This window comes from Plectropomus leopardus, chromosome 17 (genome assembly GCF_026936395.1).
Source record: "Plectropomus leopardus strain MGB_pleo_1.0 chromosome 17, ASM2693639v1, whole genome shotgun sequence".
Lineage (NCBI taxonomy): Eukaryota > Metazoa > Chordata > Actinopteri > Perciformes > Serranidae > Plectropomus > Plectropomus leopardus.
The window spans coordinates 22,112,155-22,129,354 of NC_142192.1; the positions used below are offsets into that span (position 1 = coordinate 22,112,155).

The 17,200-nt window shown below is 41.5% G+C and overlaps 1 protein-coding gene across 1 annotated transcript in view; it reads left to right on the plus strand.

Moving 5' to 3' along the window:
- The window catches only part of efna3a (ephrin-A3a), an 89,233-nt gene that overhangs the window by 56,696 nt on the left and 15,337 nt on the right, over positions 1 to 17,200 (plus strand). The window contains exons 2-3 of the mRNA XM_042507169.2: positions 16,292 to 16,593; positions 16,847 to 16,912. Coding sequence (XP_042363103.1) covers positions 16,292 to 16,593; positions 16,847 to 16,912 — 368 coding nt within the window. The remainder of the gene's footprint in view (positions 1 to 16,291; positions 16,594 to 16,846; positions 16,913 to 17,200) is intronic.

Here is a 17,200-nt window from a genome sequence, read left to right on the forward strand (position 1 = left end):
TAACATGTCCAGTCTGTGACAAAAACGGGGCTGCGTTTGGCTTTGAATGCCACAATGTGCCGACACCTCCGGTCAGAATCAATTCCAAGTGAAAAGATATTGATTGTCAGTGGTGATTGTACAGCTTCTGTGTCATTTCAGCTGCACCGAGAGCGTATTATAGCAGTCATTACAAATGTGCAAGACGGAGCAGGCTGTGGCCGTGATTAAGGTTGTGTAGATTTTTTTTACACATTTTAAATATTCACTTTCTTCAACACTATTTTATTGTCTAATTTGCGCATGATTAATCGTTTCCAGAATTTAGACTTTAAACTGTTTGCTGTTCCATAATGCAGCACGCACCATATGGGCATGAGGTCCATTAACAGATGTTAAGCAGAATTGCAAACAAAAATATCCGTACAGAATGTTTCAAATATGGTGTCTCCTGTTTTGAAAGAAATTATACTAATATACTTGCTTTTTTTAATGATCAGTGCTTTGTTAGTGTGGTGGATTTCATTCTGGAAAAAACGAAAGTGCAGATCCCCACTAAGCAGTTGCTCAGGATGATCACAGCCACTACGGACAATTTTTGTAATTCCACGAGACACGCCATGGAGTGTTTCAGTAGAGTCTCACACACACCTTGTGTATTTCTGACGAAGCCGCAGCAAGTTGCTTTCTTAATCTGCACTGATCTGATCTGTTTTTAACAGGTGCTGTGTAAGAAAAATAGATACAATTTAATTATGAGGATGAATGTATTGTTAATAACTAAAATACAGCCTTATATCTTTGATCCATTCATAACTGGACTTTTAACAGTATTAACTAGCACAATTCAAACAGACAAAAAGGAAACTATTTAAACACATATATTGCTTATTTACTTGCAGTGGAAGCACAAATATCAAGGGGAAATAAAGGAGTCATTGGTCTTTTTCCTGTCTGCAAGTCTACAAAATCAGGCAGGCAAAAGCGTCGACTTCTAAAAACGCTCCTGGTGTAGTATGACGCTGTGTGGTGGATGGAGCAAAACCATCCTCGCAGCCTGTGGAACTGTCCCTGCAGGCTCCCTTACAGTCAAGATTTCAGCAAAGCTACCAACAGCAGGGACTAATCATCTTGCAATGTGCCTAACTTCAGTGGATCATAACACATTATTAATCTGCACATGATCCAGTTCAAAATGAGACCAAACTCTTCTATAAATGGCAGTTTCTGAGCCACAATGAAAGCCAAAATGTGGCCTGTTTGTTTGCTTTTAAGCTGTGCTGCCGGCGCTGCATTCAAGGACCCACAAAAATGTCCTTATTGAGAGAGGGGACACAAAATGATTAAAAAGGGACACACACTCACAAGATTAAAAAAAAAGAGAGAAGTTTGTTGAACGACCCCAATTCCCCCGTTGCAACAGCCGATAAAGCTTGAAATCTTTAAATAAGAGAATTTCCAGAAAACTTGCGGCCCCAACCAAACGGATTAGAGGAGTGAGGAGTCAGCAGTCAACGATCGTATAAAATGGACAGTAAACCAGTTTTTTTCAGTGATAGTGAATCACTGTGACCCAGAGGGATCCTTGAGCATACAGTCGTAAATGTGCACACAAGAAATTAGGCTGATTGGACCAGTAGTTTGAGAGATTAGCTGCGGACAGACTGAAACACACACACACACAACCAAACGCATGACCCTCTCATTGCTTACGCTTGGCGAAATTAAAAGGTTTTATTAAATAAAAGGCACTTATTTTGGAGAGAAAAAAAAGAGACAAAAATATCACATTCATGCATGCCTCGCTAAAAAGGGTCATTTATCTAGCCGGTGTGAATTTCTGTCCCCTGTGCGGTATTTCCCCATTAAAAAGCAGTTTTGATCATTTTCTTCCTCCTGTATCATTAACTGTGAATTCATGTCAGTCTTAGCTAGTCGCGTCTTTGTTTGGGATTTCATTGTCAGTGTTGATTTTAGATGCCTTCTCCTTCATAAACAGTCTAGAGCAGCGCCACATTCAGCGACCTGAGCACACATCAGATCCAATCTTGTTTTGGAGTATGAAGCTCCCTCACCTGAACACATAGAAAAACACACAGAAACGTTTTCCACAGCGCTGGAACGGACCATTATCCATGTATGAATGTGGGACCTTTGCAAGAGAACAGGCTGAATGGAGGAGAGAGGAGAATGGCTTCTGCTTTTCATGATCCGGCAACATTATTCTGGATAAACATGCACGGATGTAAGATGGTAAATGAGAAGTGAGCTGGTGGAGAAAGCAGATGTGAGCTATTGAGCCTTTAATAGTGAGATACGATTTGAGCCTCACCTTGAGAGAGGTGGACCCTTGTTATCACGGCTTGTCACAGGATATAATAACAGAGCGAACTCAGTGGGATGGATGGCTTTTCAAGGCTGTACAAGACCGTGACGTCACCCACTGAGACCTCTGTGAGAAGGAGAAAAAAAAATCACCATTTAATTCTCTTTTTGATAATTAAAATTTCAACATGACCAGACTTTTGGACCTTACAGACACTGTGGCAGATCTGTTTTAGCCACTCAAATTCCCAGTTGCATTAAATGAAGCCGTAGTCATTAAAATATGGAGTTTAATTGCTGGATTTGAGTGCTCACTAAAGTGTAAGCCGCGCTGCTGCCAGTCTGAGTCGCCACACCAATGCAAAGCCCAAAGCACGGGGGCCAACTACAGCCAGAAAACATTCCCAAGTGGTCCTTGGAAACATTTCACTGTAATAAAAGTGGAAAAAACACGCCTAGTGGCCTCTATTACATATGCAAAGAGTCTAGTTGGAGGAGAGCCACGGTTTAATATTCAACTGTGTCATCCATATTTCTGTTTGATATTTAAACTTCCTCTGTGGATGTCTAGAAAGTAAAGAGCAGCTTAAGCCACATAGATTAATCAATGGAATTTATGCCGGCTCATATTTCCACTGAATGAGCTGGCAGCAACCCATAATGCTTTTCAAGTGATTTAATCAGAGGTTGGCGCTGTGGCGTTGATGTTATTATGTTGATCATGATCAGTTTTGTTTCCATCACTGCAACAATTCAAATAAGGACACCCACTGAGCCAACTAGCAAACACAAAGTGCCCTTTGTGTTGGGCCAGTGTCTCCCAGCCCTTTTTGACTCACGACAAACGGAGTAAAGTCGACCCGCGACCACGTTTAAAAAGCTGCACATTTATACCTATTCAACCCATCTTCTCATACTGTTGTGTTTTAATTAATTTGAAAGACTTCAAGATGTAGAACAGTCTGGTATTTCACAAGAAAATGCTGAAAGTTGTGTGAACGTGCATGAAAGTGTGTATGAATGTAACATGTAGTGTAAAAGTAAATTAAGTGGTCGGATGACTGAAAAAAGGTTCTTTACAGGTGCAAGTCAATTTACCAGTCATTTAATTTTTTTAAAATTAGATTGGATAGATTGGAAGAAATGACATTTTGCATAATTTTAAAGCTAATTTGGGGATTAAATGTGTAATTATTGTTATCTTAAACAGCTATATTGTGCTATTGTTTTTGCTGTTTTGCTGTTTGTTGTGGTCGGAGAGTCTGGTGTGGAGGATTTATCTCCTCGTACCACAAAATTTTCATTAAATTTTCACTTAATAGTAGAAATAATTACTTGGTAAATGAAGTATTAGGATTTGCTGTTGTTTGCCTTTTTGTATCATTTTAAACTGAATCTTTTTTGTGTCTCCTTAAGCTCTCCTGGTACAGCAGGTGCTTTATATACAGGGGCTATATCGGTGCCACAGTGGCTGCAGGTTCAATTCCACCTCTTTGCTGCATGTCATCCCCTCTCTCGCTCTCCCTCTTTCATACTGAAGCTGTCCTCCTGTTATTAATGAAGACCAAAAATAATCTTAAAAAAAGAAAATTTATATATTTGGGTTTTGGACTTCTGGTCGGAAAGAGCAAGCAATTTAAAAGCACTCCCTTGGACTGTGAGAAATTGTGATGCAGATTTTTCGCTTTTTTATGTTTTATCGACAAAAGGATGCATTCATAAATTTAAAAAAGGATAACGGATAGATGAAGCCCTCGTATCAGACGTTTTGGATCTGAGTTGCTATCATGTTCATCATATTGTGACTCCTCTGGAAACTGAGGTTTGGGACCCTTGTGTGTATTTGTGGTTTATGTTGTTCCACTGACTCATCTCTGCGTCATCGCCTCCACCAGCCTGGACTATAAATCCTGGAGTGCTGCCAGAAAATTGTGTGTTCCTTAATATGTGACACAGCGCGCCCCTCTTATGGGTGCATTTGCCTCAGTTAAGTTGGCTAATACTTTACATTTCTGAACGGGTCCCTCGAGCTCCTTCCCACCCACTTTACTAAAGGCACGCCCGGAGCGAGGCTGGGGGAGACGGAGACACCAAGCAGCTCAACAGTGAGGCAGAATAGTGAGCAGATAGTCCGCCTTTTATTAACTCAAAGATCCATTTCTCAGCGCCTGTGTCGGCAAGAATCGGCCCCGCGAGCTGCCGGATGCTGTTCTTCAGCTGAGGCTGCACTCTGTGACCTCCCACCGAGAGGGGAAAGCAAGCAAAGAGATCCTGCTTATAGGAGATCAATAAAATATCACTTTAAAGCTGAAATCCATAACTTTCTGCATGTTCAAACTACAGCAGCAATTAAGCATTTTACTGCTGCGCTTATGAAGTTGTTTTACCTCCTTGTTGTTTGCGTGCAGTGCAAATGTCACGACCAGGCGACATCAACGCAAATGTATTAATTACCGCAGTGATTAATTCATTGGAAAGCGTTGGCATTTCAGTGTTTCTCAGCCGCAGAGGAGAGAGAGTGTGTCCCAGCAGAGGAGCACACTGTGGATATCAGTTGACTTTTAACTTTATGGTCCAGTCTGTAGGATTTAGGGGGATATACTGACAGAAATAGAATATAATATAAGTCTGTTTTCTTCCGTGTATAATTACCTGAAAAAACAGGCAGGCAGAATGAGTGTTTAACACTGACTCTAGATAGGGCAATTTGCTTTTTTAACTTCGGCCGCTGTAAAAGCCCCATCACAATGAGCAGCAAAAAGATTTTTAACTCGAAACTACTTTATTTAGCATTTTAACAGTTTAAATCACCTGGTCTATTTGTTTTGGAGAGGAGACCTCTGTGGATAATTCAGCTCCTAGTAAAATAAAACATGAATGTCTGGATCTGAAAAATCAGCCCGCCACAATTAAAACATCTGCTGCCACAAATAGATTTTCTGTTTTCGCAGCTGAATCGTTCATTAGGAGTGCAGCCGAAAGATATATATCCTTGGGTTATTCGTCACAGCACACTCTCAGAGTGTAGGGCGCACTCTGGGCACAGATGGAGCAGCACAACGTCATGCGCATTGAAAGTGAACCTGCTCGATCTTAGAGAGTGTATACATTTGCAACAGCTGCTCCTCTCATCCATCAGTCTACTGTGATCAGCTCTGACAGATCAATTATCCACCCCCGAGTCACAAACTGCTGCTGAGGAAAAAAGACCTCCGCCTGCGCTGCATTCACGAAGCCACAAAAACCTCAGAATGTGAGCTACTGCGAAATGTACGCTCTGATTGAGTGGGAATTATTGTAAACATGAAGCTGTTTTTTTTTTTTGTTTTGGTGTTTTTACCGGTTTAAATCACCGGGGCTCTTTGTTTTGAGGAAGAAGAGACCTTTGCTCAAAATTTCACTGCCGTTAAAAACCTCCTGAACAATGAGCACTGAACAAATTGTAAATGGGAAGTTTCAGCGAGTTGCAATCTGCAATCATCACCCCTAGATTTCACTACATCCCCCTAAATCTTACACACTGCTCCTTTAGTGTGATCGCCATGAAAATATAATTGCCGTTAAAGTGTCCTTGAGCAACACTTGTAATTTCTTCAGTAGAACTATTTGCTGTAGGTGATGTAGCTGTACAGGAAAGCCCCCAGGTGTGCGTGTCTGCAAATGTTGAAAATGTTCTTGCAAAGCTTCCCTGAATTAGATAAAGGCCAGGAAAGAAATGTGGTAGAGCTTCTCGAATGAGGAAAGCAAAAGGTGGAAGGCCGCAGAATAAGCCGTGGGGAGGTTTATACAGGAATGGGTAAATATGAAAAGGTAATGTTCCTCAATTTCTCCGAGGCCCGAGTGGACAGAGGTTGTGGAGGAAACTGGCGGATCGCTCCCGGTGGTCTAATAGTAATAGAAGAGAGTTGCAGCGTCTGCCTCTTCCCACTGACTGGCTCAGCACTTGTTTCTTCCTCAATCCTCCATTTTGGATCGAAACATTGTAAACCGGGCCGTTAATTGCGGCGTTAACTCAATCAGTGACAAGTCACAGGAGATATTGTGTTTGTGAGCGTGTGTGTGCGTCCCCATGCATGTCTGATGGGTGTCTGTGTCCTTTGTGCGCATGTGTGCGTGCACAAGTAATGAGTTTTGGTGCTGAGGTACGGAGAAAAACAGCAGAGCCCAGCTTGTCCCTGCCAGGGGACTCGATCGGAGGAGTCTTGTCGGCGGTAAACAGACGATTGGCGAATGGCATTTAAGGCACGCCATTTCGCGCATCGGTAGTTTATCCTCCTGATGAGGCTGATGTTGATTACCCCAGAGAGTGTGTTTTTAAGGTCATCAATGATGATGCCACGCGGCTGACCTCATCTTTACTGAGAGAAGCTTCTACAAGTCTGAAACAACACAGATAGACAGTGATGTTGGAGAGGAACACAGCAAGTAGAAGATTTTACATAATTGCTTTAATAAAAAGTTTAATTGACTAATTTTTCACAGCAGTAATGACAAACAATGCAGACACCAAAAAACACCTTGTACTGTTAATTAGACAGAGATGACTTAGTGTTGGTGTCTGTGCACCAACAAGAGAATTTATCCAAAAGTCGATTCTGTAAATTGACTCATACTGACTCCAAAATGCAATTTTTCACACTGAAAATGTTCATAATTGTTTTGTATCATGATTCAAGAAGAGTTGGGATGTTGCGTAAACATAAATAAATGCCATGATTTGCAAATCCTTTAATATAAATCATCAGTTAAATTCAGGAAAGGCAAGATATTTAATGTTAGAACTGATAAACTTTAATCTGTTTTTGTAAATATACGCTCATTCGGAAGTTAATGTCTGCAACATGTACCAAAAAAGTTGTGACAGGGGCATGTTTACCATCGTGTTACATCACCTTTTCTTTTGACAACACTCAGGTAGTGTTTTTGAGCTGACAACACTAAAGTCTTTTTCCCACTCCACAAAAAAAACCCACTAACATCTGGGTTTATTTAATAGGAAAGGTTACAATCAGCATTTACTCAGCCTGGTGGATGCGCTAATTTTAGCCCCTTTTGCAGGTGCCATTGAGCGCAATGTAATGATGCGCCGCCACAAAATACCATCTGTCTCCATCCAAGCAGTCCCAGAACATCGCACCACATTTAGTCGGCACAAAGTTTGAGAGAGAGACAGAATAAAAAAGAAGCAACTGTCATCACATTGTCACTGGCCTCCATGCTGCTTTATACTGTTTACTAACTTGTTTCGGGCACGTCTGTGATATAGAACTTGATAAACTAAATTAGTAAAAAAAAATGGCATACTCTTCTGCTGTCTGCTGTATGGTTTTATTATGCTGGCAATGGAAAATGATTTAATCGCCTACTTTTAGAGGCTTTTCTTGGGTTTAAAAAAAACAGCATACACTCACTTAATTTAGTGGAAAAGGGGTATAATTGTTACCTTTGAAAGTAAAATTATTTCTCAAGATTCACAAGCGGCCCCTGAAATCTTCGAGATTTAAAGTCTGTGTGGAAGAACGAGCTAAATCCCCTTTAAACACTAAGAAATTAGTTTCTTCATACAAGAACCATCCTGAAGCTGGCACCTCAAACAAATAAATACATTTCAGTTAGCGTGTTTAACACGTCTTTCCTGTCATTCCATTTTATTGCACATGATTTTTGTAGATTGAAATGTTATGATTTTCTTTTTATCTGTGGGGTTTTATTGGATTGATAACAATGTCTGGTCTGAATTTCATGTGGATAGCTGCAGTGGAGATGTTATATGAAAAAAGTAGACACGCTCAATTATTTCCTCCCACCGTATGTTGAAAAGGATTTGCAAATCATTGACTTATGTTTTTATCAGTTTTGTTGGCTGTTTTGGGGATTGTTGAGGCCTGAAATGCCTGATTTCATTTTCTAAAAAATTGCAATGGTTATAGGCATTTTTTTTTTTTTACAGTGAAATTTCAGGGGCAAATGAAAAAAGCAGAAATAGTTGCAATGATGCCTTGGCTTTGGAGCATTTAGTGTTTCCTACAGAATTAGAATTAAGCTATTTGCGATTGTGATGGTTCTTACACAGCAGAAGTCTAATAAAAGGAGATAAAAAGGAGAAAGAGAATAGGGAAAAGGAGGGCTGAGCGAATGAGATTTTACCTGTTTCAAATGTCAAATTTGCAATAAAGTTGCTGTGATTGCGGTAAAATTGCAGTGCTGCGTAGTACTTAATTTACGTTAATTGTTACAATTGTAACATGGAAATTTCCTGGATGGACTGTTTTATGTGATTTTAAATGTTCAAGCACATAAAGCAAGTTTGAGGAGAAATCTTTGATATATTTGCGAGAAAACCTAAAACCTGGTTGAGCAAAGTAAGGTTTTAAAAAGCTGTAAGCATGGGAAGTAAAAGCACTTTGCTTTATAAGAGTCATTTGGCTTTCTTAGGACATTTTCTTTTTCCAGTGTGCGAATGTGATCTCCTTCTATAAAAGTGAGCCTGTAACAGTTGCTGAAATGTGCATTTGCAGAAGAAAATACGGGTGTCGTTTTATTCTTTAGAGCACCTATCAGCGTTAATACCTATGAAGAGTTGAAACCCACAAGTGTGTTTTTTTTGTCTCCACAGTCAGACGCTATTACTGTCTTTTCCACAGCAAGGTTGGACTGTGTTTGTCAAAAGCAACAACTTGTCTCTTCCAGCTGTTTTTAATGGATTTTTGAAAACAGTTGGAGCCTCTGGCAGTAATGTAGGGCGAACCTGCAGCAGAACAAACAGCACTAACTTCAGACTGTGAAGAATACCTCGGTGGGTTTAGACTTTTCATATCCATTCATGTCAGTGGAAAAAAAACAAAAAAAAAAACCAAACACAATTGTGCTAGTATTATTTTCCTTGAAAGTCAGCGTGCTTCTGCTTTGATGCTATCGGGCAAAATTATTATACTGAGAAATGACAGAGGACGTGGATTTGTTTTAGTTTTAAAGCTCGGTGATGCAGAAATGATTGACGTGTGAAAAGTGAGGGAAATATTTCCTAATAATGCTTCACTTTTGCTGTGATTCTTTATGGTGTTTTATTTTGGACTCCGGGAGTTATAGATCTTCTGTGGCTGTAGGAGATGCTCTGTTTCTGTCCACTGTATGTTTTTAAGCGTCTTTAGCTGCAGCGCTACCTCACCATTGTTATTTATTGATACCGGCAGTATTCTCCGAAGACTCTTTTTAGCGCAGATGTGAAAGGTGCAGTGGTGCTATCTTTGTCTTCCTCGCTTGTTCTCCTCCTCCTCCTCCTCTCTGCCTCTCTCTCTCTCCCCTGCTATCTGCCTCCCCTGGCAGTCTTCACCAGCTTGTGCAGCCTTTACTAACTAGCTGCGCACTCCCACTCATAGGAAAATGATGATGAGACAGCAAAACCGGCACAGAGACAATGCACAGCGGTAAAAGGAGGGAGAGTCGGAGAGAGGGAGCGAGCTGCAGGAAAAGAGAGACAACAAGAGAATGAGAGCCATCAGTCTTTTTTATGCGCTTTTACCACATATATGTTCATCCCCGGGGAGCACTATGTCTCTGTCTGGGCCTCGGCCTCCCTTCCTGCGCCCTTTTCTCTTTGTTGTCATCATTCAGTGCATTTTTTCCTTCCTCACCCGTCCCTCCCCTCTCCCTCCCTCCGACTTAAGTTATTAAATCTCCTCTCACCCCCTTCTTCTGTTTCTCCTCTCCTCCCTTCATTCCTCTCTGCCCCGCAACCTTTCTGTCTTGTGCCACTAAGTGGACTGCTTATATAACAGCGTACACCTAGAGGGACTCCTCTCACCCAGCCAGCCTGTTCTTCTCACTCCACCCTTTTAGTTTTTTTCCCCCCTCTCTCTCTCTCTCTCTCTCTCTCTCTTTCTCTCTTTTCTGCACCACCTTCTGCACTTCTTCCACAGTCATTTTTCCTTCTCCTCTTCCTTTCTTCTCCGGCTTCTTCTGTCGCTGAGTTGCTGACTTTACGATCAGAACAAATGTTCCTCCTGCTGTGTAGCTGTGAAGGCTAACAGCAAACAGCAGAGTAACAGGGCTGAACCTACGGATGAATAACTGACCAGGTGCAGGGGCCCAAAGTGTTACGGGCCCCTCTGGCCGTCATCTGCAAAATGTCACTCAAATTAATGTAAGATGTCTGAGCAGGACGATACTCAAAGTGAACACAAAGGAAATGCAAAAAGAGAAAATGTTAAAAAATGGCACAAAATGATCTCAGAGAGACACAAAACCACAAAAAATGCATATTAAGGGATGCAAAACAACAAAAAAAATGTATGTATGTCTCTGTGTCAGAGAGATGGTGGGGTATATCTGTGCTCAGGGCCACTGTCTCATAATTGGTCCATGGCTGAAATATTAAGTTGAACAGCAGAAAATAAATAAACAATTAAAAAATAAATAAATAATTAAACAAACGACAAATACAAAAAAAAATTGTAATTTGTAAAGCAAAAAAAAAAAAAAAAGATCCCAAATGTGCTGCGTACATGTGAGGATTTACTTCTTTATTAAATCGTATATCTTTACGAATCTTATATAATTACGAAATTAATTTATTTGAGTTTTGGACTGTGGAGGACAGTAAACTTGTGCGTCGTATTAAATGTGAAGATCCGCTGACAGAGCAGCAGTTTTTACGGATGAGAACATGTTTTGCATACCATTCTTCGTACGCAAGCGCCCTCTAGTGGTACATGGAGTAACATCTAAAATATTTTTTAAAAAATTCAATAAATTAATTTAAATATATATAATGTAATCAAAATACTACACATTCAAAGATTATACTTAAATTATGAGACTACTGAAAGAATAAGTTTCGCCTTTCCATATTTCTGTTCCAATACGTAGTCATGTTTGTGAACGCAGCACACATACATTCAGGATTAGTAACAAGCTAAACTGCAATAGTAGGCGGAGGTAAATGAATGTTTTAAAAACACTCCATCTGTGGCTCCTAACGGGAACTATTAGGAAGAGGAGAATATTTGGAGCAGCCCTGTTGAAGCTGAAGTGAACGGCAATCAACTGAGCGCAACTGCTAATGGCTACTTAAGCAGCGGCAGTGAAGTCTCCACAGCACCTGATGATGTGTGGAACAATTTAAGTGCCAATTCTAGTGCCACCTCTTTGTGCAGCGTCGCCGTGACCGACGTCAGTCAACAATAAATAATCTGATTAGAAACGTGAAGTGTCTGTAGCATGAAGGGATAGTTTGGATCTGTTTTAGTGGGCTGGTATGAGGTACTTAAACATAGACAGAATATTACATACAGTCGATGTCAGTCAGCACGCCGCCTGTTTGTAAAGGCAAGCTGGAGTCCGACGTGTAAGCTGAGTAATCTGCTGCTGTGGATGGGGTCGGCCACAAAGTGTATTTTAGCCACCTAAAAAATGAGAGAATTTTCACTGCTTTACCTTTCCATTAGTTCGGACAGGGAAGATGTTACCGGCTTTAGTTTTCCCTCTGTGCTCTCATCGAATCCACCAGACTTCACCATCAAAAACATTTCAGCTTGCTGAATACGGGAGCTGCTGCTCTACCACTGCTTTGATGGGACAGTTAACCTGCGTTCAGTTCAGTTATTATTTGTCCCAGAGGGCAATTTGTGTTGCAGCAAGTGTAAAAACACAATAAAAACACATAAAGCAAAAACAATATGTCACTGAAACATACAACAGTTGACATTAATCTGTACACAAGGTGACTTGCACCTATGCACAATCAAGTGTCCACCATAACTCCATAGGGCCTATAATAATACAGTATAGGCTCTAAAAATGACAACATCTCCTAATAACATAGTACACATCACCATCAGCATGTCATGACAGTCACGATAATGCAGGACCGGTACTGTAAGGCCGATGCTGCAGCGTAGCACACAGGTACAATATGTTACTGTCACTCTCACATTAATATAGTCCTTAACATCAAAACATCAATAACAATATGTATAGCTGCTGTCACCCAATCATCATCATCATCATCACCATCAATACTATGTACTTGGAGTATTGTGTGACTTTGGTGAATCAATAACAAACAAGCTAACTGATTAAGGCAGCAGTATACCAGCGTCCACGTCAGACTCCAGCCGGTCGGTCGGTTTGCCGGCTGACATCCTCCGTATGTAATATACTGTCCTTGTATAAATGCCGAATACAACCTCACTTCGAAAAATCTGAAGTATCTCTTTATAGGCCTATGCTACTGTATTTTAACATCGCCCACAGTGGTGGGAGTTGAAGAGCCTATATTTGAGTTTTGAGAACCACTGGACCAAAAGATCAATAGATTAGATTAAAAAATGATTGATAATGAATCGCTGAAGCCCTACTCAAGCTCCATGGATGCACCGAAACACTTATTATTGCACATTTTAGTAGCTACTCGTTATTTTTCTGTCTCTCCAGCCAGTAAACCATAAAACAATATGTAAAAATGCATCGCTGATGAGTGAGCTGCATTTGCTGTACTGTCTCAGCAGCACCCAGCAGCGTTTTATCCATAAATACTATTGAGTGCTCACACACACACACACACACACACACACACACACACACACACACACACACACACACACACACACACACACACACACACACACTTCCTCCTGCTCTTGCTTCCTTGCATTCAGCTCCCCTCACACTCCGCCGTCCTCTCACCTATTTCTCAATGACTGCATCACTCTCCGACTTTTTACACGCCACTCGCATCCCGGATTCTCCTCCTGGCATGTTTTCATATTCAACACACTCCTCTTTCTCCCACTTTCATCTTCAGTCTATCTGCTTACCATTCTCTCTATCCCACCACCCATTGTACCGCTTTATCTATCTCTGCCCCCCCATCTCAAACTTCCTCCCCTCCTCCTCCACCGATCCCCCCTCTCTAAATATAGTCCCTTTGAAGCATAGCTGGTGTTGTCTCTTCCCGCAACACTGCAAGACAAAAGTCTGTCATCTCACATCTGAGCAGCGGGGATAGAAAGCACAGATAAGATTGATGGCCCAAAAAGAACACTGGTTAAGAGAATTGATATTCATCTGCCTCAGCATGTGTGTAAAGGAAGAGGAGAGGAGGAGGAGGAGGAGGAGGAGGAGGAGGAGGAGAAGTGGATCCAGAAAAAAAGGGAGAAAGATGGCTAGACAGAGAGAGAGAAAGGAAGAGGTGTTGTGACATTTCTGATCCACATTTTGTAATTGAATAATCATCTCTCTGGAGGCCTGACCTAGTAACGTATGCACGTGTGTGTGTGTGTGTGTGTGTGTGTGTGTGTGTGTGTGTGTGTGTGTGTGTGTGTGTGTGTGTGTGTGTGTAGGCACAATGTATATGCAGTGATGGTTGTGTGTTGCTCCTTTGTGTAACAGAAAATGTGCAAGAAAAAGGGGGGAGAGAGAGAAATGAGTGCAGAGGAGAAAGACAGAGAGGAAGGTTTGCTCTTTAAACACACACACACACACACAGCACCATACCTCCACCTAGTGGTGCAAATGAGTCATTACAGCAGTAGATGGTGAAGTTACACGTCTCGCTGCAGCCACGGACAATTCCCATCTCATCAGCTCACCTGCAGGAGCCCTTCTAATGACTTCTACTTTGTCTAATTACAGATTGTGTAATTTACATAATAAGTATACTTAGTATTATAAACAGTGAAGATCACAGCGTGGCGGCTGAATGCAAAATCACATCATCGTGTCAGTTGTTGAGTGAGGAGTCTTGAATCAGCTAAAGCAGAGAAACTCAACTTGTTTTGCTTGAAGGACACTTTTGCAAAATAAGGAGGCCAGGGGCCAATCTCAGCAGTTTTGTAAATGTTCTTTACATTTTAGGACATTTCTAGGTTTTTAGGACATCTCTAGGACATTTCTAGGATTTTAGAACATCTCTCTGATTTTAGGACATTTCTAGGTTTTTAGGACATTTCTAGGATTTTAGGACATAGGGGCTAAGCTAGGACCTCTTTCGTGGGTCCGGGGGATCCTTTGCTGGCACTTTTTTTGATAAACAAGCTCTGTTTCGTTGCTGATTTATGCACTCTGGCACCTTATGTGCACTAAAAGTACAAAACAATTCCCAGTGTGAATCACTATATTGCGAAATAGAAAATGGTTGGGGGAGATTTGGCCTGTGGGCTGTAAGTGAAGTATCACTAAAGGGTTTCATCATTATGTACGTCTCACAGGCACACACACACACACACACACACACACACACACACACAACCTTAGCGTGGCCTTCCTTACCTGCTAACATCCTGCTCGTCCATCAGCAGCAGTTGCCAGGGGAGAAGGGCCATCATATGTACCGTGTGCGGGTCGGTTCCCCTGCGGCCAGAGCATACATCGCCACTGACAGGATCTCCTTCCGCCTCAGTGACCCGGCCTGTAGCTGGCTCAGGGGGAAAGACAGGAGTGCAGATTATCATTCTGAGCACCGTCCTCAGCACTCGCCACGAGGCGTTTAGGGAGGGATGTGTGTTTTTATATGCAGAGGTTGGGGAGAAAGGTGTAATAGTTTTCCTCTCTTGAAGAGAAATGGGTGTTAATGTGCGCTGAGGGACAGCTCTGCAGCTCTCTGGCCTCTTTGTGTTGCTTTTACGTTGAGTGTTTGCTGCTTTTCTGTCTTATGTCATTATATATTTAATGTTTTGGGGTTTGAGTGTTTGAAGATATCACCTCGAGCTCTTTTTGGGCTTTAATTGAGAGTTCAAAGGTATAGTTCAGCATTTGCAGGGGGCTTCTCTTTAGGGTTGAATAATTAATCGAAATATTACCAAAATTACAGTATGGCCAAGTGCAATATCCAAATGGCAGGAGTTGCAATTTTTGATAAAAATGAAATGTGTCACAACATACCATTAGAAATGAAGAACTGTGGTGCTAGAGAGAAACCCCAGCTGAAAAGCTGATGCTTGTTTGTTACAAACCCGAGCAAAAATCACATCATCATCATTTTTATATATTTTTTGTCAGTGAATATGAAATGCAAAAATTAGCCTTCCCGTTAAAATCACAATTAATAGTAAATACAAAATAATTGTAACATGTTTCTTTTTCTTTTCTTTTTGTGCACATATCCTGGCAGTCAGGAAATATTTAGCTGATCTTTGCATAAAAACTGCAAACTGGTCCAAACAGCTAGGCTGACCCTGTCAAAAAAATCACATTGATTTATCTATACATATCGATTCTGAATATATGAAACTGTGTCAATACTAATTTTCTGCAGTATCAGTTCACTGCTGCTTGGTTAATTGATTAGTTGTTGGCTTTTAAATTGATGGCCAACTAATTTGGACTTTGGTAAATTGAAAAGAAGAAAAATCTTCTTGGGCTTTTGGAAACAATGATCAGCATTTTTTTTACCCTTTTTTCACCATCTGACAATTCATAGACGAAACATCAGGAATATAATCAACAGATTTATAAAAAATGAAAATAATAGTCATTTGCAGCCCTAACCGGCATCAGCTGCACTTTTCTCGCTTATTGTGAATGTCTGCTGCTGTTATTCTGCAATGGTAAATGGAAAAGGGCTTAGAAATATTATAATAATTTTGTAAAATAATTTTAAATATGTAATTACGGTCATTATAAAATATAATTTCCCTAGCTTTTTGCTTTTCCTTGACATTTCCACTTAGCTTTTCTAAAATAATCTTCGAAATGCACTAATTTCTTGCAATTTGCGTGACATTTATTATCAAGTTGCTCATTGCCTTTTTTCCCATGGTTTTAAAAGAAATCACACCAATTTGTCTGGGTTCAAAGGTTTATAAAAAAATACTTCTGCATCTGAAAGCAGCACAAGAAAGTGATGTCAGTTTCAAAAGGTTATTTAATATAAGTCCTCTGGCTAGAATACTTATCCACATTTCTGTCTGTCGTTTCTGTCTTATTCCACTTCTCTCTCCTCCGTCTTCTATCGCTCCTCCTCTATCTGTCTGTATTTTTCATCCAGGCTTCGGAGGGAGGGATTCACGGTGCAGGTCAGCGTCAATGACTACCTGGACATCTACTGCCCGCACTACAACACCAGCCAGCGTGGGACGTTAGAGCGCACCGTGGCCGAGCAGTACATCCTCTACATGGTCAGCTACCGCGGCTACCGCACCTGCGACCCCCAGCTGGGCTTCAAGCGCTGGGAGTGCAACCGGCCCCACGCGCCTCACGCTCCCATCAAGTTCTCTGAGAAGTTCCAGCGTTACAGCGCCTTCTCGCTGGGCTACGAGTTCAACGTGGGCCAGGAGTACTACTACATCTGTGAGTCAGGCCGGTAAACGGTGGTTTATTGTGATGGATGGAAAAAGCCTGAGAGTGCTGAACATCCAATATTGTAAAATCTCCTCTTCAGCGGCTGTCACCCACATGTATTGATGGCGTGTGGGTGCTAATAGATTCTGGAAGTTCAGCCGAGGACAGACGGTTGCTCAGAGCTGCAGTGTGTGCTGTTGAAGGAGGTGCAGCCTGCAGAGGGCACAAGGTTGACATGCTGTGTGTGTCTGCTCTCTTATAGCCACGCCCACCCACCACCACGGCCACAGCTGCCTGAGACTGAGGGTCTACGTCTGCTGCTCCACCGGTGAGACCCGTCTCGCCTCGTCCTCCCCCCCCCCCAATCATTTCATAACCTCTCTTTCTGTGTCACTTCATCTTCACTTTCCTATCTCTTTGTATCTCCCAAACACACAGAGAGACAAAGAGTCAGAGAGAAACAGACAGAAAAACTAAGATCTGACAGTCTTGTCTCAGAGAGAGGCTTCTCTGCCGCACGCTGTCTTGGCGACGTTTTGATGATGGCGTCTTTTCCCTCGAAGCGGCGCTTTGAGAGTGATGGCTTAATGTTATTCTCTGTCTCAGTGCTATTACA